This window comes from Camellia sinensis, chromosome 7 (genome assembly GCF_055761805.1).
Source record: "Camellia sinensis isolate YWXY chromosome 7, ASM5576180v1, whole genome shotgun sequence".
NCBI lineage: Eukaryota > Viridiplantae > Streptophyta > Magnoliopsida > Ericales > Theaceae > Camellia > Camellia sinensis.
Window position 1 is genome coordinate 38,596,586 of NC_138967.1, and position 24,073 is coordinate 38,620,658.

Below are 24,073 nucleotides of genomic sequence, written 5' to 3' on the forward strand. Positions count from 1 at the left end.
GGGTTATTACAGGAAGAGTGACAAAAGTCCTGATCAACTCCCCACCACTAGTGTTCATGGTTTTTTGGGGTAAAACCTTAGCAGGTTTGGAAATCAGGCCAATTCTATTGAAAGATAATTTGTAATTTCTAAGAAGATAATTTGATGAATATTTTGGAAGTCTACTCTTTGGAGAATTAATAAGTTCTAGGTGTTGGTTCATCTCCCTAGAGCTTGGAAAAAGGCTAAAGTTAATGAGCAAAATTTTCTGAAGCATTTACTTGCAAGTATAAAATAGTGGTGTTGATCTTCCTGCAATTTAAGCCATCAAAAAAACATCCCAAAGATCTCAAACAATCCTTTGTGCAGCAGCAAAACGTGTAGCGACAGAAACAGAGTTAGAAAAGAACCTAGGGCACTAGCAACCTTCTGAATCAAATTAGGGGAGTTTCTATACATGTTTTTCAAGTATTTTGCTAATCTGCAATTCAGACCCTTATGTAATGAAAATTTGCAACACTTCAATATAGTTTTTCACTCTTGGTTTCATCTACAACCTTTTTAATTTATATCTTAACACATTCACACTTCCGTTGTCCCAACAAATTTGGTATCAGAGTATTCATTTCTAACCATTCTTTCCAATTCTATTCATTCCCAAAATATCTCCAGATCAATTCAAATGGCAGTCCCATCTATTCTAACTATATTTGCATACTCTCCAAACCAAATTCCCATATTTGGAGGAGAACACTATGACTATTGGAGCAGCCAAATGAAGACAATTTTCATCTCTCAGGATCTTTGGGAAGTAGTCGAGAGCACTTATCCAGAACCACCTCTAGTTGGGAGTTCATCTAATTGGAGTGATGCGCAACAGAAGTTATACAGAGAAAATGTCAAGAAAGATGCAAGTGCACTCCGGTATATTTAACAAGGGGTAAGCAAATCCATCTACCCTCGAATATTTGGTGTTGATAAATCAAAACAAGCTTGGGATATCTTGAAGATTGAATTTCAAGGGCATGACAAAGTAATTTCTATAAAGCTGCAATTTCTTTGGAGGGAATTTGATAACATAGTTATGAAGGAAAGTGAGTCCATCCAAGAATTTCTCTCCAAAGTTGTTGAAGTTGTTAATCAAATTTGGAGCTATGAAGATACCATTAAAGACAAGAAGATAGTTCAAAAGGTTCTCCAAAGCCTACCTCCAAAATTTGATCATGTTGTTGCAGCCATTAAGGAATCTAAAGATCTTTCATCTTATACTTTGCATGAGCTAATGAGTTCTCTTCAAGCACATGAGCAAAGAATAAACAGATCACGAAGCCAACCTTTGGACCCAGCATTCCAATCCAAACTCAGCTTCTCCAACAAGAAGACAAATAAATCGGAGCAATGGAAAAGGGTGGCTCATTCGAAAAGAAAGGAAAACGCCAGTACAATCAAAATAAAGGTAATGTGAAAGCAAAAGAAAGAGGAAAAAATTCCCAGCATCAAACTAGTAACTTTATCTCTCGCTGTCGTATTTCCAAAAAGTCTAATCATGAGACAAAATATTGTCGATTGAAGTACAAGAAATGCAAAAATCCTAACCATTCTCAAAGGAATTGTTGGTTTCAAAAAAAGAAGGAAAATGATGATGCAAATTTTTCAAAAGATGAGCCTGACCACCTGTTCTCTTGCATGAGTGTTCAACATGAATCTCAACAAGTTTGGTACCTGGACAGTGGTTGCAATAACCATATGACTGGAAACCAGGATATCTTTGTGGAGCTTGACCAAAATATCACTCCACAAGTAAAACTTGGAGATGGAAAGCTTCAAAGTGCTAAAGGCAAGGGAGTCATTGCTATCAACACAAAGGAAGGTAAAAAAAAAAACTCATTGGTGATGTTCTTTATGTTCCAAATCTTACTCAAAATCTCTTAAGTGTTGGACAACTCTTGCAAAAAAGCTATTCAGTGTTTTTTTATAGCGATCCCGGTTTTCCCTCCATCGGCTATTGTATTCCGGACTCAGTTCCGCAGATGTTTGTTGTTGTATAGGTTTCATTTCCGTCCTTTAATTCTTTGTATTTGAGTTTTGGGATGTGTTGGGCAGGTTTGTAACAGCTTGGATGTGTTTTGAAACAAATGGTTGCTGCCCAGTTTTTGGTGCCTTCGCTAGAGTGAGGCTTGTGTCACTCGAGCGAGCTCCGTGTTTTAGTTCCTTCACTCGAGCCAGGGTTCTTTCGCTCGAGCGTGCATCTGCATCTAGTTTTGGACCTGAAGGTTGTGTTTCTTGGCTCGAGAGAGCTTTCCTTCGCTCGAGCGAGCGAGGACTATGTTTTGGGTTTCTTCGCTCGAGCGAGCATTCTTGCGCTCGAGCGTGCTTCTGGGTTGCAGTCCTGAAGCTTCGTGTTGGTGGCTCGAGTGAGGTTTTCTGTGCTCGAGCGAGGTTTCTTTGTGTCTGGTCGCTCAAGCGACCACTCCTTCGCTCGAGCGAGGCTCGAATATATCAGTTCGCAGCAACAGCTTCTTCTTCACTTTTTTATCATCTTCTTTACTCAAACCCTAGCCCCGACTACTTCTCTCTCTACACACATCTTCTCTCTACAAATCTATCTAGTTCTAGTGGTCTTCTACCCTAGTCCCTTTGTAAGAAAGGTGGAGCTTGGTGTGGGCTACGTTTTGATCCGAAAATCATTGAGTTTGAAGCATCTTGAGTTTTCTTTATCTTCTCCATTTGGTCTCTTCATTTGAGGTAGGGATACCCTACTCCTTCTTATGAGTTTTGACATAGATTTTAGTCATTTTGTATAAATGGTGGATTATGGTAAGTTTGGGAAAGTTAGGGTTTGTTTTGAAGTTATATAAAGGGGGGGTTTCAATTGTTAAACTTCATGCGTATGTGAAACCTTGGAAAATTGAATTATTGTTGTTAAATTGATGAAATTGAACCTTAGGGTTGTTATTTGAAATTGGGGAAAAATGCCCTAATTATGTTTGGATAATTAATTTGGGGAAATGTGAAATTGAGTTGCAAATCATGAAATTGGGAAATTATAAGATTGACTGGTGTGGTTGGATTGATTAATCACTCACCTATGGAAATGTTGATAATTTATTTGTTGGATAAATTTATTATCTGTATAGAGATAACTGCTTTGGGCTATCGGTGGAGAATAGTCTTGATTGTTGTAGACACTGTATGTTGATTAGGGAAAACTGAAACTAATTACCTGGAATATGTCATTGAATATGATGGTTGGCATAATACATTGAATATGTGTATTGATTGATCATTGTATATGATAAGTGTTTAAATACATTATACATGTATATTGTTTGGGAGGAAATATGAGATGTACTCTCAAACCTGTTTGGAAGGAGATAGGGGATGGACTCCATTGATAACTAAGTTGGCCAGAGTGTCCAGGGTGAAAGTCCCGAAATCCTAATTACGTTTGCATAACGTAGATAATTGAAGTATTGCAATGTTTTAACATGAGTTGTAGTCTCATTTGAATTGTGAATAATAGGAGTGTTTTCATATGAGTTGTAGTCTCATTTAACTATTTGGCTAGATAATGAGCCATGTTTATAAATTTGAATTGGGTAAGTAAAGGAGAGTGGAATGAAACATGGATGTATTTGTCATGGAACTGGAAAGTGTTGTAAATTGGTTTACAAGTGTTAACCATTTATCGAATGCTAACGTTTTAGTTATTTCTCATACTTGGTTTAGTATATCTCTACTGGGCTTTGGCTCACCCTTTATGGGACATCATTTTCAGGTACAGATGGTATGCCACCTCCAAGGACGTAGCTTGGGAGGCTTAGAAGCCGAAAGATCTTTTTGTTGTTATCTTTTTGTATTACATGTAAATCAATCCAATGGCTTATTTTGTATATAGACTTAGAACTCTTCTTTTGTTAAACCCAAGTGTTGACTTGGAAAGTTGTATGCCCGTAGGGCATTTACTTTTGTTGTCAACATGTAATACTTTTGTACTTAATACTCTGATGTATGAAATATGATATCTCTTTCTTGTATCATGAATGTATGATTTATGGATTTATTTTGAGAGCGTTACATTTTTTAAGATGGAAAATGCAAAATAATAGACAAGAAAAACAATCTCACAGTGGCAATCATTGAAATAAGCCGAAACAAAGTTTTTCCTCTTGTTATGCCACTAGTCGAGAAAGTTGCTTTCAAAAGTGAAGGTCTTGACAAAACATTCTTGTGGCACTTAAGATATGGCCACTTGAATTATAGAGGGTTGCAATTGCTCAAGCAAAGGAACATGGTGATTGGACTCCGTCTAATTGAAAGAAGAAATCAAGTCTATGAAGGTTGCATATATGGGAAGATGCATAGACTTTCATTTCCCAAGACTTTATGGAGAGCCAAAGCTCCATTAGAGCTAGTGCATGCTGATATTTGCGGTCCTACAAGGACTCTCTCACTAGGCAATAAAAGATATTTCATTCTCTTTGTTGATGACTACACAAGAATGATGTGGATTTTCTTTCTTGCTCAAAAAGTCTGAGGCATATTCTGCTTTTCTATATTTCAAAGCTCTTGTAGAAAAACAGAGTGGGCATGAAATAAAAACTCTACGAATAGATCGTGGAGGAGAGTTTATCTACATTCCATTCATGAAGTATTGCAAAAAAAATAGAATTCAAAGGCAACTCACTATTAGAAGAAGTCCGCAGCAAAATGGCGTTACAAAAAGAAAAAATTGTACCATTGCGAAGATGGCTCGGGCAAAGGTCTCCCCAACCAGTTTTGGGCTGAAGCTGTTAGTTCAACAATCTATATTATCAATCGATCACCCACAAAAGCTGTTCGCAACAAAACTCCTTTTGAAGCATTAAACAAAAAGAAGACAGTGATTGATCATTTGAAAGTCTTCGGCTGCATAGCATATTCCTTAATTCCTTCTCAAGATAGAGACAAATATGATGAAAAATGAGAAAAACTCATTTTCATTGGCTATAACGATGAGTCCAAAGGATGTCGTTTGTTTGATCCAAAGACAAACAAGCTGATAGTCTCAAGAGATGTTGTGTTTGATGAAATGGCTACTTGGAGTTGAAAGGAAAATTCATCTCAAGCACCAATGACATATGAGTTTTTGGAACCAGCAACAAGCCAAGAAGAAGAACTTTAGCACACTCCAACTCCAAATTCAAGTCCAGCTGGATCATTGGCCCCAAGGTCCTCAAATGAATAAAGTTCAGAATCACCACCAAGAAAGGTGTGTTCTTTAAGAGACATTTATGAATCATGTGATGTTGCTTTCTTTACTTGTAAACCGGACAATTTTGAAGAAGTCACCAAGGAAAATGTATGGAGAAAGGCAATGGATGATGAGATTGCCACCATAGAAAAGAACAAAACCTGGGAGCTTGTGGACTTGCCAAATGGAAAAGATGTTATAGGATTGAAGTGGATTTGCAAGACTAAATTCAAGGAAGATGGATCCATTCAAAAGCACAAAGCAAGGCTTGTACCAAAGGGTTATTCTCAATAGCCTGGAATTGACTTCAATGAAACGTTTACGCCAGTTGCTCGCATGGAAACTATTCAGATTGTTCTTGCATTAGCAACCCAATTGGAACTTTAAATCAGCTTTCCTTAATGGGGAGCTTAAATAAGAAGTATATGTGGGGCAGCCACAAGGCTATGAAGTGCAAGGAAAAGAAGACAAAGTATACCGACTTCAGAACGCACTCCATGGCTTGAAACAAGCACCTAGAGCCTGGAATAGCAAGATTGATAGTATTTCTAGAAAAAATGTTTTCAAAGAAGCCCAAGTGAACCCTCACTCTATGTGAAGAATGAGAGTAAAAGACTTTCTGATAATTGGTTTATATGTTGATGACTTAATTTATTTGGGCACAAACATAAAGTTGGTTGAAGATTTCAAAAAATTTATGATGGAAGAATTTGAGATGACTCACTTAGGTCTTATGAAGTATTTTCTTGGGATCCAAGTGAAGTAATCTAGGGGAGAGATTTTCATCTATCAGGAAAAGTACATTGAAGACATGTTGAAAAAATTTCAAATGGACAAGTGCAAACCAGTGACGACTCCAATGGCCTTGAATGAAAAGTTGCAACAAAATGATGGTGCTAAAAAGGTGGATGCAAAATCTTTTAGAAGCCTGGTTCACTGATTTATCTCACCTACACAAAGCCGGATATCCTGCATTCGGTAAGCTTAATTTCTAGATTTATGGATAAACCAAGCAAGCTTCATTTTGCAGCAGCTAAAAGAGTGCTAAGATATCTTCAAGGGACTAAGAAGCATGGCCTCTTAAACGAAAAAGAGGATGTGTAACGCCCTCGAAATAAACCCATAAATCATACAATCTTGACATGCTTAGACATAAGAGAATAAAGCATAATTTCATTCATCAAAGTACTCATTACAAAACTATTACATGTTGACATCAAAAGTAAATGCCCTACGGGCTTACAACTTTCCAAGTCGACACTTGGTTACAAAAAGAGAGTACTAACTCAAAACACAAAATAAGCCATTGGCTTGATTTACATGTAATGCACAAAAATAAACAAGAGCCTTCAACTCCCACAACCATCCAAGCTAAGACCTCGGAGGCGGCATAATACCTGAACCTGAAAAATGATGTCCCATATAGGGTGAGCCAACGCCCAGTAGAGATATGCTAAACACAATATGAGCAACAACTAAAACATTAGCATTCGATAAATGTTTAACTCATATATACCAACTTATAACACATTTCAATTCCATGACAAATATGTCCATGTTTCATTCCATTTTCCATTACTTATCCAGTTCTCAATTTATGAATAAGGCTCAGAACCTGGCCAATAATTTAATGAGACTATAACTCATATCAAAACACTTCTATAATTCACAAATAATACACAGATTCGCTGTATCAATAACACATTAAAACACTTGCATACTTCATAAATGATACGTAGATTTGCTGTATCAATGGAGTTCATCCTCTATCTCCTCCTAAATAAAATCCGGTTTAGGAGTCCATCCCCTATCTTCCCCTAAACCGTGGAGTGCATCCCCTATCTCCTCCCACACAACACAATGTATATAAACACATATCTTATACATGAGTAGTCAATACATAAATTTGATGTATTATTCCAACCGTCATATTCGATGACATAATCAATTGATTAGTTTTAATTCGCCTAATCATCATGCATTGTCTACAACAATCAAGACTATCCTCCACCGATAGCCCAAAGCAATTTATTTCTAAACAGATAATAAATGCATCAACAGATAATTTGACAACAATTTCATAAGTGAGCGATTAATAAATCCAACTCCACCATTCCCTCTTATAATGAGCCAATTACATTATTTCCAACTCAATTCCATATTTCCATAACATTCCCAAATTAATTATATAAATTAATTCATATAACAATTTAGGACTTTCTCCCCCTTTTTCTCTACAATGACCCAAAGGTCCCATATATCATCAACAACATCAATACCATCATTTTAAGACCCAAGATACACATCTATGAGTCAAAATAACCAAACCCCTCTTTATTCATTTTGAAACCCTAACACCCAAAATTATCCAACTTCAACATTACATCAAAATGGCCAATAGTTTATGTCAAAGACCATAAAAATGAGTAGTTATCCCTACCTCAAATTCGGAGCTCAAAGGAGAAGATGAAGAAATTTGAAAGTGCTCCAAACCCCAATATTTTCGGATCAAAATGTAGCCCTCAATGAGCTCCACACTTTTTACAAAGGCCCAAGGATAGAAGATCACTCCTACTAGATCAAACCCTAGAGAGAAGTTAGAGTTTTAGAGTGAGGTGCTCTCTAATGAAGGTTTTGAAAAAGTAGGGGAGAGAAAGAAAGTCAAAAAGTGATCCAAAATGTCACTTTTCGAACTGATATAAAAGTCACCCCGCTCGAGCGTCAGACACAGACTCATGCTCGAGCTTGAAAAGCGCCGCTCGACGTCAATTTCACACTTCCAGAAGTTTTGCAGACCATGGTCCCCGCTCGAGCATCAGACTCCCTACTCGAGCGGAGGAACAAAATCGAAAGGGCCCGCTCGAGCGTCAAAACTCCCGCTCGAGCGTACAATGACCTGCAGAGAAAATACTAGGAGATGAATATTCAAGCTCGAGCGTCAAAACTCCTACTCGAGCGAATAAGCAACAACAAAGGGCCCACTCGACCGTCAAAAGCCCCGCTCGAGCGTGAAGGCCAAAATCTGGGCATCAACTTTTGATTTCTAAACACAACCAACCTGTTCCAAACCTGATCAACACAACCCAAGACTCAAATACAAAGAGTGAAGGATGAAAATGAGAATAAGACAACAACATAACCACGGAACCAAGTCTGGAATACAATAAACAAAGGAAGGGAAAACAGGGATCGCTATAACCTCCCCCCCTTAAGGAATTTTGTCCCCGAAATTAGCTACAAGTTTTCAAAAACAAGTTTTCCTCACTTCTCAATAACATTACCAACCAACATTCCATAACCTGACCCATCATCGGTCATCCCATCTCTATCCCAGAGGCAAATTACAACATAATCTTCAACATGCATTATCAACATGCATCTCAAAACATATTCAATGCCAATATTATATTTGCATTTCTAAAACAGAATTAACATATGCAATGTTAAAATAAACTTCCATAAACCGAAACATTTACAATGTTTTATAACTTAAGACATATTCAATGCTCTTAAAGTTCATCAATGTTACCAAATTACCGATACATGATTACACATTAACAAACAAGTCCGGATATTTCTCACGGACCTCCAACTCACGTTCCCAAGTGGCTTCTTCCACTTCGTGATGCTTCCACAAAACTTTCACCAAAGGAATGGTCTTGTCTCGTAAGACTTGATCCCGCCTATCCAAGACCCGAACCGGTCTCTCCTCATACGAGGCATCATCATCAACCTCTAAGTTGGTCCAATCTAATACATGCGATGGATCCGGCTCGTAATTCCAAAGCATACTAACATGAAACACATCATGCACCCCAGAAAACTGTGGCGGTAAAGCTAAACGATAAGCAACCTCCTCAATCCTCTCAAGGATCTCAAAGGGACCGATAAACCAATGGGACAACTTCCCACTCTTCCCAAACCTCATCAAACCCTGCCTAGGTGATATTTTCAGAAAAACATGATCACTCGCCTCAAATGCCAAAGGCCTCCTCCTACGGTCGGCATAACTATTTTGGTGACTCTGGGCTGTAACAAGCCTCCTACAGATAAGTTCAACATTCTCCATCGTTTCCCTTACCAAATCTGGGCCCAACAAAGGTGCATCACCCACCTCGGCCCAACATACTGGAGACCTACACGGTCGGTCATACAAGGCCTCAAACGGTGCCATACCGATTGTAGACACCCTATTTTTGACCGACCTTGAGACTCAGACGTCACCAGTTGAGCGCTCGGTGATATTGCATATTGTGCTCGTTCAGAAGTTTCAGAGTCACGGCTGCGAGCCTTGCCTCCGGACTTCCGGACTCATTCATGCTTTGCCTCGGTTTGCGAACCAGGCCCCGTTTTCTCTTCCCGAAGGGAGGGAGAGGTCTCGTAGATCATCTCTCAGTGGCCGTAGGCTACGTTTCGTGGTTGTAGGCCATTTTGCCCGTTTGGAGCCCGGTTTCCGGTTTTTCAGAGCCGTTGGCCGTGTGCCTCGGTTCGGGACCGCTTAACCACCTCCGTTTGCCCCGGTATCTTATTTGCTCCCTTTTGAGGGACACTACGGTCTGAGAGACCGACTTCGTGGTCGAACACCACTCCCGGTGCCTAACAGCCAGTTTTCGGGCCCCCGAACTACGCGTTCTGACCCCCCAACCTTCATTCTGCATCGGTTTTGGTTCATTTTTTGCAGGGACCTCTGTTTCATTGCTAGGAAGGTCATAGAAGGATGGGAGGCCAGTAATTGTTCTGTCAGCCAACTTTATCCCTTCATCGCCCTCCGTCGCCCGATTTTTCTCACTTTAAAGCCAATGTTGACCACCCTTGGGCCATTTTCTTGCACCCTAAACCCCATATTTGTGATGTACACATCTGGGAGGCCACCAATATTTGGTGGCCGGCCAGTAATTGCTTTTGAACCTTTTGAACCCCTTTGAAAAGTGGGTTGTTCTCTCTCCTGGTTCACTTTCTCCAGTTTTTAACTACAGGGTTGTGTTGTGCACACATGGGAGGCCACCAATTTGAGGTGGCCGGCCACTAATCATACTTGACCCTTTTGACCCTTGGCCGGCCGGCCACCTGCAGTTTCAATAACTGGCCGGCCAGAATCCTTGCATCAAATACAGTGCAGATACACCCTCTTTTTCCCCCCAGATTCTGTATCCGGGGGGCTGCATTTTGGGGGGGAAACTTGGATTGTTTTCCCTCCATTTTTCCCCCCCTTTTCCCCCCTCTTTTGTCTATATAACAGCAGCTCCAGCTCTGTTCTTAGGGTTACAAAAATTCCCTCCAAGCCTCTTGCATTCAATCTCTCTCTCTCTCTATACTTCCAAGCTCCAAACTCTCAAGTCCTACACCCATTTCTTCACCAACCCATAGCCCCACCCTTCCATCCTCCATTCCAGCAGCTGGAGGTTGTTCTTCAGAGCCTAGGAGTGCTGCATCTTGGTCCAAAAGGGTGTCAAAGACTAGTCTTCAAGGGTGAGTCCCTATTATCCTTTTTTGTGCTTTATTTTGTTCAATACATTAGCCACACTTGCTTGCTGTTTTAGGCTCCGACCCTAACTGGAACTAGGCTTATTTTGAGCTATTTTTCATGTTTGTTTAAGGGCCTCTCACTTTTTGAGGCCTCCTTGTTGCACTTGCTTCATTGCCTCTCTTGTATGCCATTTTCTTGTGTAGTATTTTTGGCCTATGTATAAATTGTTTTGAGGCATGTCATAAACTGTAAAGTGGCTTATTTTGAGCCCTTCTTCAATGTTGTTGAAGGGCTCATCACTGTTCGAGGCTTCTATCTTCCACTTTCCTTTATATCCCTTTTTTGGCTCCATTTTTGCATGATTTATTAGCCTCTTGTGCTTCTGTTTTTGGACTCTGGTCTGAACTTAAAACAGCCTTATTTTAAACCCCTCTTCATATTTCATTAAGGGTCTTTTACTTTTTGAGGCATCCTTTTTGTACTTTGTGTTATAGCTCTCTTTTTGGCTTTGTTTTGCATAGTATTTTGAGCATGCTTGTGTACTGTTTTTGGCTCGGTCATAAACTTTAAAAGGTTGTATTTTGGGCCCCTATTCAACATTGTTGAAGGGCCCTCAGCTGTTTGGGGCCAGCAGCTGTGACTTGCTTCATTACCTCTCTTTTAGGGCCATTTTTGCATGCTAGCTTAGCCCCATTTGCGTTCGCTTTTTGGCCTTCTTTAAAACTGTAAACATGCTTGTTTCGGGGCTGCCTTGAATCTGTCTTCACATGTCATGATCAAATAATGCATGCTTGATGTAGCTACAAGTCATTTCATGTGCTTAATCTTGCATTTCGGGACCATTCCTTGCATCGGGTGCCATGCTTTCATGATTCGGGGCTGTTTCGGGTCATATTTTAGTTCTAAAACTTGCATGTTTGCATATCATATTTCATGCCTTGCCATGTCTTGTTAGAGTGGCATTTGGTGCCTTAGGGTCGGTCCTCGGTTTGCGTGCATGTGTGCACACATTTCGAGTGTCTCATTTGCATCTAATGGCCTCTTATGTGAGTGTGGCTGAGGTCTACTCATGTTGGTGTAAGTCCATTATGCATTGCGTATGCCATTTCATTTCATAGCATTACGTATGCTAGGTTGTATGTTAGCGCATTGTGTATGCCATGTTATCTCGTGCATCGTGTATGCCATCTCATAGCATTGTGCATGCTAGGTTATATATTAGTTGCATTCATGCATTCCATGCATATTGCATTGTGCTTGGGATAGGAGTTAGCCCGAGCACGGGAAACGAGGTGCGTTTCGTACTCCGAGTGACGGAACGTGTCTCAATTCCCAGTCGCCCGACACTCCGGATTATCCATGATGGAGTCTAGGTTTTGTTTTGTTTTCATGTGCATTCATTCTATATTGAGTTGCACAATTCGACTCCTCGGCCATCATGCATCGAGATGCGTGATTGGTGGCACGAAGATCGAGGCATGCATACATTTGTGAAAATACATTGCCATGCCCTTTTCCTGCTCTCTGTTGCAGCAAATTAAGAATAAGCAGTCTTCCGGGGCTTGGCGTGCTTTCCAAGAAATCATTGCAAAACAGAGGCTAATTGGGGCATCGCAGTGGATTTCCGTGCCAAGCAACCCGAGCATGCATCATTCATCATCCGGAGCGGAGTCAAGGCAGTCCCTAGTTTGCATGCTAGTTTACAGCTTTCTTAGTTAAATTTGTAATTTAATTAGGATTTTATAATTATTTGGACTGTAATATTTATTCGGGACTGTATTATTCTTTCGGACCCTCTGTGCGAGGGCATAACTGTAATAAGTGTGCATGTGTGTGATGTATGTCTTCCAACCCCACGTCTTTCTCCCTTTTATTTACCAGCTTATGATGGTTAGATTAGGACATATTTCAATTAGCATACAGTATGATAGCATGTTTGCATTCATTCATCTGTTTTGCATGCACCGGGCTCGACGCATCATACTAACTGCATTGTATTTTCAATTCCAAGTTGAATACATGCTAGCTGTAGCATTTCATATGCCATGTTTAGAATAGCCGAGCCTGTTATAGTTGCATTTTTGCATGTGTTGCATTAGGCATTTCTATATAGTTAGGATCATGCATGGATTTCTAACCTAGCTTCTGTTTTGGCTTGGAGTACTCGGTAAGTTTTATGCTTTAGCATCCTTGCATGCGTGTGAGTGACTGCCATGATAGCATGCTTACCATGAGGCTAATTGCTTATGTTATATAACTGCCTGAATGCCTATGGGTGAAGGTTGGGTTATTTGGATTGGAACAATTCATCAAATGTGTGTTTTAAGCCCACTAGATAGTGGCAAAATCATATTTTCTAAGCCCACCCGAGGGTGACAAATCCACGTCTTAGCCTACTTGTGGGTAGCACCATCAAACCATTTTCAAATAAACAAACATGAAATGTTTTGTTCCAATTCAGGCGATCCAGTCTATACTTGTATGCTGTGCGCATCACATAGTAAATCTAGGCTAATAACCGGAATAAGAACGTATAAAATTTTCAAAACTAGATATCATGGTTAGTAGAGGCCGATCTTTGATTGGTGAGCAGGGGTGCTCACGAAGTGACCTTCCCCAATCGTACCCAAGTTCCCGAGCCGAGGCAACTTTGGTGATGACGGACACGTGGCCTTAGGCAACGAGTCAGGGTTTCCTAAATTTTCCCAAAATAAAACATTTAGGTGGCGACTCTGTATCTGGCAAAGCAGTCTATGTTTGGCACTTCTTTTCTAAAAATCTGTTTTCTCAGAATGATTTGCCGGATTTGGACTCTTTGGTTCAGACTTAGAACTGTGACAATTTTAGAGTCCTGAACTGTAGTGAGCCCAACATCAAACGGAACGGGGGACTCGTTTCCTCCTCGGGGCGTTCGGGGACGTCTACAGTTTCTGGCGACTCTGCTGGGGATTTAGAGAACTTGACTCGAACTCATGATATCTGTTTTTGACTACACTTATGTGTTTCTTTGCATTGCATATGCATTGGTGCGCCTAGGACACCGTGTTTGCCATCTGCTATTCCTGAACGGTTTGCCGGAGGCTTGTCTTGTCAAGGCATGACCATAAGGCTGACCGGTTGTGGGCTCTGCCAGTATGGGAACACAAACCCCGGTTTTACCGGGGCACCCTTTTTGACCATTCGACCTAGTGCATATTCAGAATCCATAGTGACCATTCCAAACTAGGACAGGTTGCTTACCCGTTTATAGGTTGTTTGAAACCGCTGCGTGCATAGTGAAACCCTAGCTCCTGACAAAATAGGACAGGGAAACCCTACCCCAACATAGGGGTGTTTTGGCTCTCACTTATCTGTTATGTGCTTTAGAGTGCGTCTCTACAGGGAATGCATGTATCAGTGTATGAGTTTGGGCATCAAGCCTGCGGGCATCAGTCAGTATTGGCGAAATCAGTTATCTACGGATATCCGAGATTCAGTTTTGGGGGTAGTGATTCAGGGATAATAATCAGTGATTGAGGACAGTGTGTATTCAGCTTATCGACTGTGTGTTATTATGCCCGGCTGTGTGTCATGCATTTACTTTAAGCTATTATGCTGTCTGTTTATTTGTTTATTTATTTCCTTATTGCTTTATTTATCTTTTTACTAGGGCAGTTTTAGCACAATTGCTTCCAACCCAGTAGATATTCCCCAAGCACTTTGGACACGAGGTCGTCGACTCAATCGATCTGAGGATCTAATTGACGGACAGCCAATGTTCCATTCTCTACCCCCCGTTGTCAGAAGAAGACTAAGAAAGCGCAGTGTGTCAGAACAGAGGTTGCCAGAACAGTGGGTTATTCCATCAGAGGACAATAGGACTGAGGTCTCGATTGTTGCTATAGAAATAGACATACCAGTTAGTCGGATGGATCAGCAAAATACACCAGGAATGGAAGCCCTGATGCGCCAAATGTAGGAGAGCATGAGACAAATGCAGGAGGATGCTGCCCGTCAAACGGAGTTCTCCAAACAGCAGGCCGCGATCATGGCCCAGCAGGCCGAGCTAATCACTAGATTGCAACAGTAGAATGCGGCATCTGCTTCATATCAAGTTCCTCCTCCGCCAGGGGCTCCATTACTCGAGCAAGCGCCTACTGTCCAGAATGCTCTGCCAAACACCCAAAATACCGTGCCAAATGTCCAGAACATACAAGAGGACACGAACCTTCCAACGGGGCCAGCTCTGCCCCCGCTTCCGCCTCAACTGTCCAAGACCCATACACCCAACCACCCGGACTCTCCCTTCGAGTTCGAAATAGACCATACAGCTCTGAAACTGAGCAAGCTTGAGAAGCTCTTCAAGAAATCACAAGGAGTAAAGGCTATTCCGGATATCGAGGATGGATATACCGACGTGGCCGTGACATTGACCGATAGGTTCAAGATGCCGCAAATTGACCGCTTCGACGGGTCCGGGGACCCCATGGTCCATCTTCGGCTATTCTCAGACATCCTACGGCCAATGGGCCTAACCCGACCACAAAAGCTTTCGCTGTTCGGCCGAACCCTGTTGGGTGTGGCCGCCATCTGGTACGCAAAGTTAGAGGATGAGGTAAAAAGAAGCTGTGATGAAATGGCTGAGGCCTTTGTCACACAGTACTCGTACAACACTCAGATTGAGATTACAACTCGTGATCTCGAAACGACGAGGCAGGAGCCCAAAGAGACTTTCTCAGATTTTGTAACTCGATAGAGGGCGAAGGCATCGATGATGACTTTGAGGCCCACTGATAAAGACCAAATCAGGATGATTGTGCGCAATCTCCAACCGAAATTGATGCAGAAGATGATTGTACTCCCCTTTCCCACCTTCTCAGATTTACACGAGATGGGGGTACAAATCGAGGATGCGATGAAGCAAGGTCTGATTGACCAGGATAGGGAGCAACCAAGGAGGACTTTCAACCGTAACAACAATGCAAGCCCGAGTGGCGCTGTAACTGCAAGAGCTTCAGAGGTGAGCATGGTCACCACTATTCCCCCTCCTCTTCCGAGACCCATGGTAGCCACACCCTTCTCTGGTGCATCCGGAAGTAATACCCAAACCACTAAACACTAGCCTAGAGGCCAAAGAACCTTCACCCCACTGTACATGCCTTTGTCCAAGGCTCTGGGGGTCTTAACCAGAAAGGGGCATCTAAAACCCCTAGAGTCGAGGCCATTACCAAATCCACTTCCACCCTCTCACAACCCAGCCAAGTACTGTACATATCACCAGCAGCACGGTCATGATACTGACCAATGTTTCAAGCTGCATCACGAGATTCAAGACCTCGTTGACAAAAATGTGATTTTACCTCCAGAGAAACCTAACGTCACAACCGATCCACTCCCTACACACAACCAAGCTCCACCTCCCAAAAGAGTTAATCTCATCCAGACTGGGGTCGTGTCTTACGATCCTAGCATCTATATTACTCCTACCCATCTACCTAAGCCGAAGGTACTCCTTCCCGACTGCACTGACTCTTTGTGCATGTTGGACATCTCCACAACCCAACTAGAGCCGACGGTGGTGACCATCAAAGATGGGGCAAGGAAGACTTCAGAAAAGGATGGAATTGTTGAGTCTGGGATTGAACAGAGTTTTGCTGGGGAAGCCTATGATTCGAGTGAGTACATCCTGTCAACAGACCGGATTGGGCTGGGCTTAGAATTGCCAGAGAAGGAGGAGTTGTGTGTGATCTAGGGGGACAGACTTGAGCAAGGGGCAAATGATTTGACGGCTATGGAGGAGGACTTTGCCAACCTATAGTTTTTCGATGACCAAGAATCAAGGGGCGCAGCAGTCAACTGGTTTGATTATGAGGAATCGGCAGAGGCCACTAGATGGCTGGATGATCAGCCAGATGTAGTAGAAGAATCCCAACCAGAACAGGGCCCGGCAGGGGCGAGAGTATCAACTGTGGCCGGAAGGGCCGGAAGTCAGGTTACATTGTCGGAGAGCGCCGGTACAAAGAATTTTGCTCAGGACAGAAGCATTGTGAATGTAGGGGAAGTTGAGCAACAAACTGCACTGACGTAGGTAGAACAACAGGGTTCTGAGAGAACCAGGAAAGCCAAAATCCATGAGGGAATCAGAAGTGCTGTGGGCACAAGAACAGAGGATGCTGTGAGCATGTAGGCTGAGAGTGCTGTGAGTACAAACATGCCCGAGCCAGACAGGTGCCTTTTGAATGCCAACGGAATGTGGTGGGAAGACGATGACTTATGTCTTGCCCACACAGACGAAGACTGGGGAAACAATTAATCAGATGACACCTGGTACCTCGATGAGGTTGATCACATGACAAGAAGTGGGCGGTACTTCAAGCCCCCACACCTAGACCAACCCAAGACATCTGGGAAAGACAAAGAAGCCGAGAGGCAAAAAGAGAAGCAGATCGAAGAGGAAGCTGTACTGAAACAGCTAAAGAAGATACAAGCAGACATCTCCATCTGGGGATTGCTTATGGCGTCACGAGTACACAGACAGGCTGTCTTATCTGCCATGGACAGATCTAAACTCTCTATAGATACTACACCAGAACAGCTGGTTGGGCTGTTTTTTTTGGGAGGAGGTTCCCCGGCATTAACCTTTTCAGACAAAGAACTACCGCCTGAGGGCACAAATCACAACAAACCCCTCTACGTTTCCATGGAATGTAGAGACAAGTGGATACCGGTGGTACTTGTTGATACCGGGTCCACCATCATTGTCTGCCCAGCTAGAACAGCATATGCAATCGGGTTGAAACCCGCGGACTTCGTGCCGACTACTCAGGTGATCAGAGCCTATGATAACACTAGCAGGGAAGTGATGGGGACTGTCAAAATTCAGACTCAAGTTGGTCCAGGACAACACAACATTGAATTCCATGTCTTGGACGTTCCCGCAACCTTTAACCTACTTTTGGGGCGACCGTGGTTACACTAGGTCAAGGCAGTCTCTTCCACTTTGCATCAGATGCTGAAGTACCCTCACAGGAAAGAGGTAGCTATTGTTTTTGGGAATTCATCAATCCATCCGCCACCGGAAGTGTCCACACCAGTCTTAGAAATCGAGCACGGCACTGAGGATGTGTTCTTATCAGGGTTCACTTTGGCTGAGGCTCGAGAGGTGCAGAATATTATGGCTATGAATGAGGGGGTGTACGTCAGTGCTCAATCCGTCTACCTCATGAACAAGTTACAACACATCCCCGGGATGGGATTGGGAAGGAGCAGCCGGAAGGGCATCTCAGCATTGGCCGAAGTGCCACATAACCCTCATACCTTTGGCTTGGGTTATCTGCCCACCAAAGAGGACTGGGTGAGGAAGGGAAAGGAAATGGCCGGAAGAGCCAGAGCAAAGCAGGCTGGGAAGCCTTTCGAATTAATGCATAGGCCCATTCAGGGTACCCTGAACGGACCCTTCGTCCAGGAGGGGGAGGACTTTCCGTTTTGCGGCTTCCCAAAGCCATGGCTAAACGCGGAGAAGAAGCGCGTGCCAGGTTTCGAGATCTTCTTCGACCTGCAACTACCCGGGGATGATATTGCCAAAGAGCAGACGGACCCATCAGCTGAGAGTGGGCAGTGTAAGGCAGTGGATTCTGAAGGCGCCGAACTTGAAATGGGGGTAGCACTGGCGAGTCTACTTTCAGATCCTTCGATCAACCATAAGTGCTTAGGGGATAACTTCTCGGTATGCGTGATCGGGGATGAAACGGCTGCGAGCCTTCCAGCGACTATTTTGGATGCATCTATCGCACCCTCTCTCACTTGGCAATATGAGGAGGGATTCTTGTCCAACAGCACCGGGTCAGGTAGTGAGCCGGAATCTGATTCCACCGAGTCCTGTGAGTCAGAATTAGGTTCCAACTCGACTGAGTCTGAGTCTGGTAATCCTGGGGATGATAACCCGGATGCCACAGTTATGTCCAGGTCGTCTTTTTCTTTCTCGTTTGAGTCTGTTGTAACCGAGATTTCGGACGATTTGGATGAGCTTAATGAGAATCAAGTAACTGTGGTTTCGGAGTACTTTTTTGTGCCCTTAATTTATTGCATAAACTCGGACTTTCAAAATTTTGATGAAAACGACGAGGAAGAAATTCCTCCGGTTTTGCAACGTTTAATTGAGCAGGAGCAGGAGAGATTTGTCAAACCCTTAACGGATGAAATCATTATCGTGAATATTGGTACTGAGGAGGACCCGCGGCTGGTCCAGATCGGGTCCACGTTGTCTTCGGAGGAACGCGAGTGCCTAGTCGCTTTATTAAAAGATTTCAAAGATGTTTTCGCGTGGTCCTACGAAGACATGCCTGGGATCGATCCTGAGATTGTACAGCACTGGATTCCCTTTAACCCCGAGGCCCAACCTGTCAAACAGAAACTCAGAAGGATCCACCCCGACTGGGCTCTCAAGATTAAGGAAGAGGTCACCAAGCAAATCGATGCAGGCTTCCTGCTGGTTTCCGAATACCCGACTTGGTTGGCCAACATCGTTCCAGTGCCGAAGAAGGATGGCAAGATCCGGGTGTGCGTGGATTTCAGGGATTTAAACAGAGCTAGTCTGAAAGACGACTTTCCCTTACCGCATATCGATGAGTTGGTGGATTTCACGGCAGGGCATGCTTTGCTCTCATTCATGGATGGCTTCTCAGGGTACAATCAGATAGTAATGGCACCCGAAGATCGGGAAAAGACTGCATTCACCACCCCGTGGCGGACATACTGCTACAGAGTAATGCCGTTTGGGTTGAAGATTGCCGGAGCTACTTATCAACGGGCTGCGACCACAATATTGCATGACATGATCCACAAAGAGGTTGAGGTGTATGTGGACGACATGATTGTCAAGTCCAAAGAAAGAGAGGGCCACTACACCGCCTTGCAAAAGTTCTTCCAAAGGATCAGGGAATTCCGGTTGCGGCTAAATCCTTAGAAGTGTACGTTCGGTGTTACAGCGGGAAAAATGCTGGGATTTCTGATTACACAAAGGGGCATCGAGGTCGACCCTTCAAAAATCAAGGCCATCTTAGAAATGCCACCACCAAGGACTGAAAAGGAGGTGCGAGGCTTTCTGGGTAAAGTGCAATTCATAAGACGGTTTATCTCAAAATTAACCTTGACTTGTGAACCACTTTTTGGTCTCCTGAAGAAAGGCAAGAAATTCCAATGGGACGGCAGATGCCAAGCTACTTTTGAACAGATCAAAGAATACTTGCAGAACCCGCCCGTGTTGTCACCGCCAGAGCCGGGGAAACCGTTGATATTGTACCTCTCAGTGACTGAGACCACAATGGGCTACATGCTCGCACAGGAATCAGAGGATAAGGTGGAGAGGGCCATCTACTATTTGAGCAAGAAGATGCTAGAGTATGAGACTCACTACACACCATTAGAGAAGGCTTGCTTAGCTTTGGTATGGGCTACCAGGAAACTGTAGTACTACCTGTTAGCTCACTCCGTAATGTTGGTTTCACGACTCGATCCCATCAAATATCTTTTCGAGAAACCAGCACTTACGGGTAGGCTAGCTCGTTGGCTGCTGTTGCTCTCCGAATTCGATCTAAAATATGTAACACGCAAGTCAGTCAAGGGAAGAGCAGTAGCAGAGTTCTTAGCCGATCATCCAGTGGAAGGAGGTGAAGCAGTTGAGTACTTATTCCCAGATGAAGCCATTTTGCACATCGACGACGAATATTGGACGATGTACTTTGACGGAGCGTCAAATCAATACGGGTATGGGATAGGAGTGTTGCTGATAGCACCCGAAAATTCACGTATCCCCCTAGCCTTCAAACTCTGGTTCAAAGTTTCGAACAACGAAGCAGAATATGAGCCATGCATTGCCGGTCTAGAGGCAGCCCTGGAACTAGGGGCAAGACGGTTAGATGTCATCGGGGATTCGAACCTTGTTGTGTCTCAAACAAAAGGAGACTGGAAAGTCAAAGAAGAAAAGATGATGATGTATCACCAGACCTTGGACTTGTTAATTCCTAGGTTCGAGAAGCTAAACTTTGCTCATCTTCCAAGAGAGAACAACAGGTTCGCAGATTCTTTAGCAACTCTATCTTCCATGATAGACATCCCGTTTGGAATCCGGATGCATCCAGTCGTCATTGACCAGAAATTTGCACTAGCCTATGAGTCGATTGCTGCTATAGATGAGGTTCAGGACGAAAACCCCTGGTATTATGACATTTGGAACTTCTTGGAGAAGGAATCATACCCACCAGGGGTAAATGCCAAGGATAAAAGGGCAATCAGAAGAATGGTCGTTCAGTTCATCATCTGTGGGGGTAAGCTGTATAAAAGAGGTCATCTAGGAATGCATAAGCTGTGTGTCGAAGCCGAGGAATCGAAGCGTCTGATGGAAGGCATCCATGGAGGAGAGTGCGGTGCACATATGAACGGAGTAATGCTAGCACGGAAGATCCTCAGACAGGGTTACTACTGGTCCACCATGGAGGAGGATTGTATCGGTTTTGTCCGGCGATGCCACAAGTGTCAAATTCATGCAAATCGCATGAACATCCCGCCGTCGAAGCTGTACAATATGACTTCGCCATGGCCATTTTCAGTTTGGGGAATTGATGTGATCGGGGCTGTCACTCCAAAGGGGTCGAATGGGCATGAGTTCATCCTGGTCGCGATAGACTATTTCACAAAGTGGGTCGAGGCCCAATCATATGCGGTATTGAAGGCGTCGCACGTTGCAAAGTTTATCAGAAATAACATCATTTGTCGCTACGGGGTCCCAAACGAGGTCATTTTGGATAACGGTTCCCACTTCAATAAGGAAGTGATTGACTTGTTAGAGAAATACAACGTGGTTTTTCATAAGTCATCCACATACCGGCCGCAAACCAACGGAGCAGTCGAGGCCGCCAACAAGAATATCAAACACATACTGCAGAAGATGGTGGAAACCTACCAGGATTGGCCAGATAAGTTGCCATTTGCTCTGTGAGGCTACAGGACTTCAATTAGAACTTCTACCGGAGCGACTCCGTATTCATTGGTTTATGGAATGAAGGCCGTTCTACCTATCGAGATTGAGGTTCCGTCATTACGAGTATTGGCTGAGTGTCAAATAGCCGAAGCAGATTGGCAGCAGAGCAGGTTTGAGGAACTCATGCTTTTTGATGAGAGGAGACTGAAAGTACTGTACCATGTTCAAGGTTATCAGCGCAGAATTGCCCGGGCTTTCAACAAGAAAGTTAAGTCCAGGAATCTAAAGGAAGGAGATTTAGTGCTCAAAGACAACCAAGCTCCCATCCACGACCCAAGGGGCAAGTTCAGACCTAATTGGACTGGTCCCTATATCATCAAAGCTATCTGGTCAAGTGGAGCTGTGGTTCTGATGGATCTAGATGGCTTGGAGTTCTCACAACCGATCAATATGGACAAGTTGAAAAAAATATTACCCTTGAGAGACTCGCTAGGCCGAAAACCCGAAAGAGCAACCTAGGCAAAAGTTAGAGCGCAAAAAAATTGGAAAATATAAAAACTGAGCTCGCAAGGTTGAAAACCCGCAAAGGGCGACCTTGGCAAAAGTTAGAGCATAAAAGAAGAGTGAAAATACCCGAGTAAACCCGAGCCTGAACTACGTAAGGCTTGATTCCCATCTTTCGGATACGTAGGCAGCTTCACCCTGAAGTTCAGCCATAAACTTTTTCCCGATCAACTTTGTCCATTTTGACCATCTCAGTCATCTTTATCCATCAGCATTTATCGCAATCTCCGGTGCAGTGCTATTCAGACTAGGGGCAACTTTCTATTGCCACACGCTGTCGCGGTACTATTCAGACTAGGGGCAACTTTCTAGTTGCTAGGATCCGGGATTGTGCATCTCAGTGACAGATCTTAGGCGTGTCCAGTTCTGATCCATATCGAAAATAGTTTTGAAAAATTTTAATAAAAGTTGACTATGTTCAAATTAATCTCTTTACAACCAAGACCATTTTTGGACCAAAGCGAAAATTTTCAGTACCACAACCTTCAATTTCATTGATTTCAAAATAGAGTTCTCCTGCTCTTGCATACAATCGAAGTTGCTTTTTATTACATTCATAAAAAAAACTTGAAAGTACTATAAAAGCAATAAATCCGGGGCATAGTCAAGTCAAATGTCCCTGCACCCCCTCCCAGAGTTGGTTGAAGCCTCTGATGCCAAGCTAGGCCCAATTTGTGCCTCCTCATTGAGCCAATCCAAGCACTCGTCAGACAAAGTGCAACTGAAAGTGGGAGCAGGGGTCAGGAGCTCTCTAGTCCTCCATGCTGTAGCATATCGGGCAAGCTGTGCACCTCGAACCAGGAAAGCAACCGGGTACTCAATCACCTCTGGCGGGCAAATCTGATCATGACCGAACTGGCGCAAGAACCAGAACGGAAAGTAGAACACACAGTGGGTCAGACCAATCAACTGGATCCCGATCAGCCGGACATGCTATAGCTCATTGCCGGGAGGTTGAGCCAAGGACAACGCCAAGCAATGCAATCTGCAGACAAATTGCACATCCAGTCAAACCACCACCCTTCATCAAGGGCATCGACTAGGCACTGTCGAAAGAAATAGCCTCGAGCTGAGTAGGCTGGGCAAGAATCCACAACCCGCAATTTGTCCATCAACCATACCTGGGGAGGGATGAAAAATGAGAGAATAAAGAATAGAGAGGTGTACGATGAGAGAAAAGTAAGACAAGGGTTTTGTGAGAAAAATCGAGCCTGAGGGCCGAGTGATGTGAGCAAATACATATGTAAGATTGGGTGGGAAACATTACCTGCAGCAGCAGTGAACTCCCAGCAAATCTAGTCGTCTCCCGGCGATGGAAAGCATCCAAGCCCATCAGCGTCTTGGCCAAGGTCATGGCGATGCAACTCTTCCCTTCTTTCAAACCTTGAGCAACTTCAATCAGACGGATGCTAGATCCGCCAAAGCCCGGGGAAAGCAGAAAGTGAGACAACAGGCACAAACAAAGGGCGTGTTGTCGGAGACCTTGCCAACAATGGTTGCTGCGGTCACCAGCGTCAGAAAAACGATAAATCAGACCGAGGATATCCAGTTCCCCATTACAGATCAGAGACCGAGCGTCATGTGCGGTGAGTCCACACATTCGCCCTAAAGCTTGGGCGTGGCCAAAGAGAAACTGGGGCAAAATCTCTTCATGACTTTCAGATTCCATCAAAACTTGAAAATCTTCAAAAGTCGGACATACCTCTTGCCCGCCAAAGCTGAAGACATGCGTCACCGGGTTCCAAAATCTCGTCGCGGCATGGAGGAAAGGAAGGTGCAGTGGAGTACGACTCAGCGTGAACAGTGCATTCAAGCCGAAACCCCGGAAGTTCAGCTTTTCCGAACCATCTAGAAAAGCGATCCAAGCTGTGAG

At 43.6% G+C, this 24,073-nt stretch overlaps 1 protein-coding gene across 1 annotated transcript; it reads left to right on the plus strand.

Annotated features, from left to right (window-relative positions):
- The first annotated feature begins 661 nt into the window (after positions 1-661).
- Positions 662-5,506, plus strand: LOC145795739 (uncharacterized). The gene is made up of 4 exons (XM_082880619.1): positions 662-903; positions 1,045-1,435; positions 1,552-1,849; positions 5,214-5,506. The coding sequence occupies exons 1-4, from the start codon at positions 662-664 to the stop codon at positions 5,504-5,506; spliced, it is 1,224 nt and encodes a 407-aa protein (XP_082736745.1).
- The last annotated feature ends 18,567 nt before the right edge of the window (positions 5,507-24,073 follow it).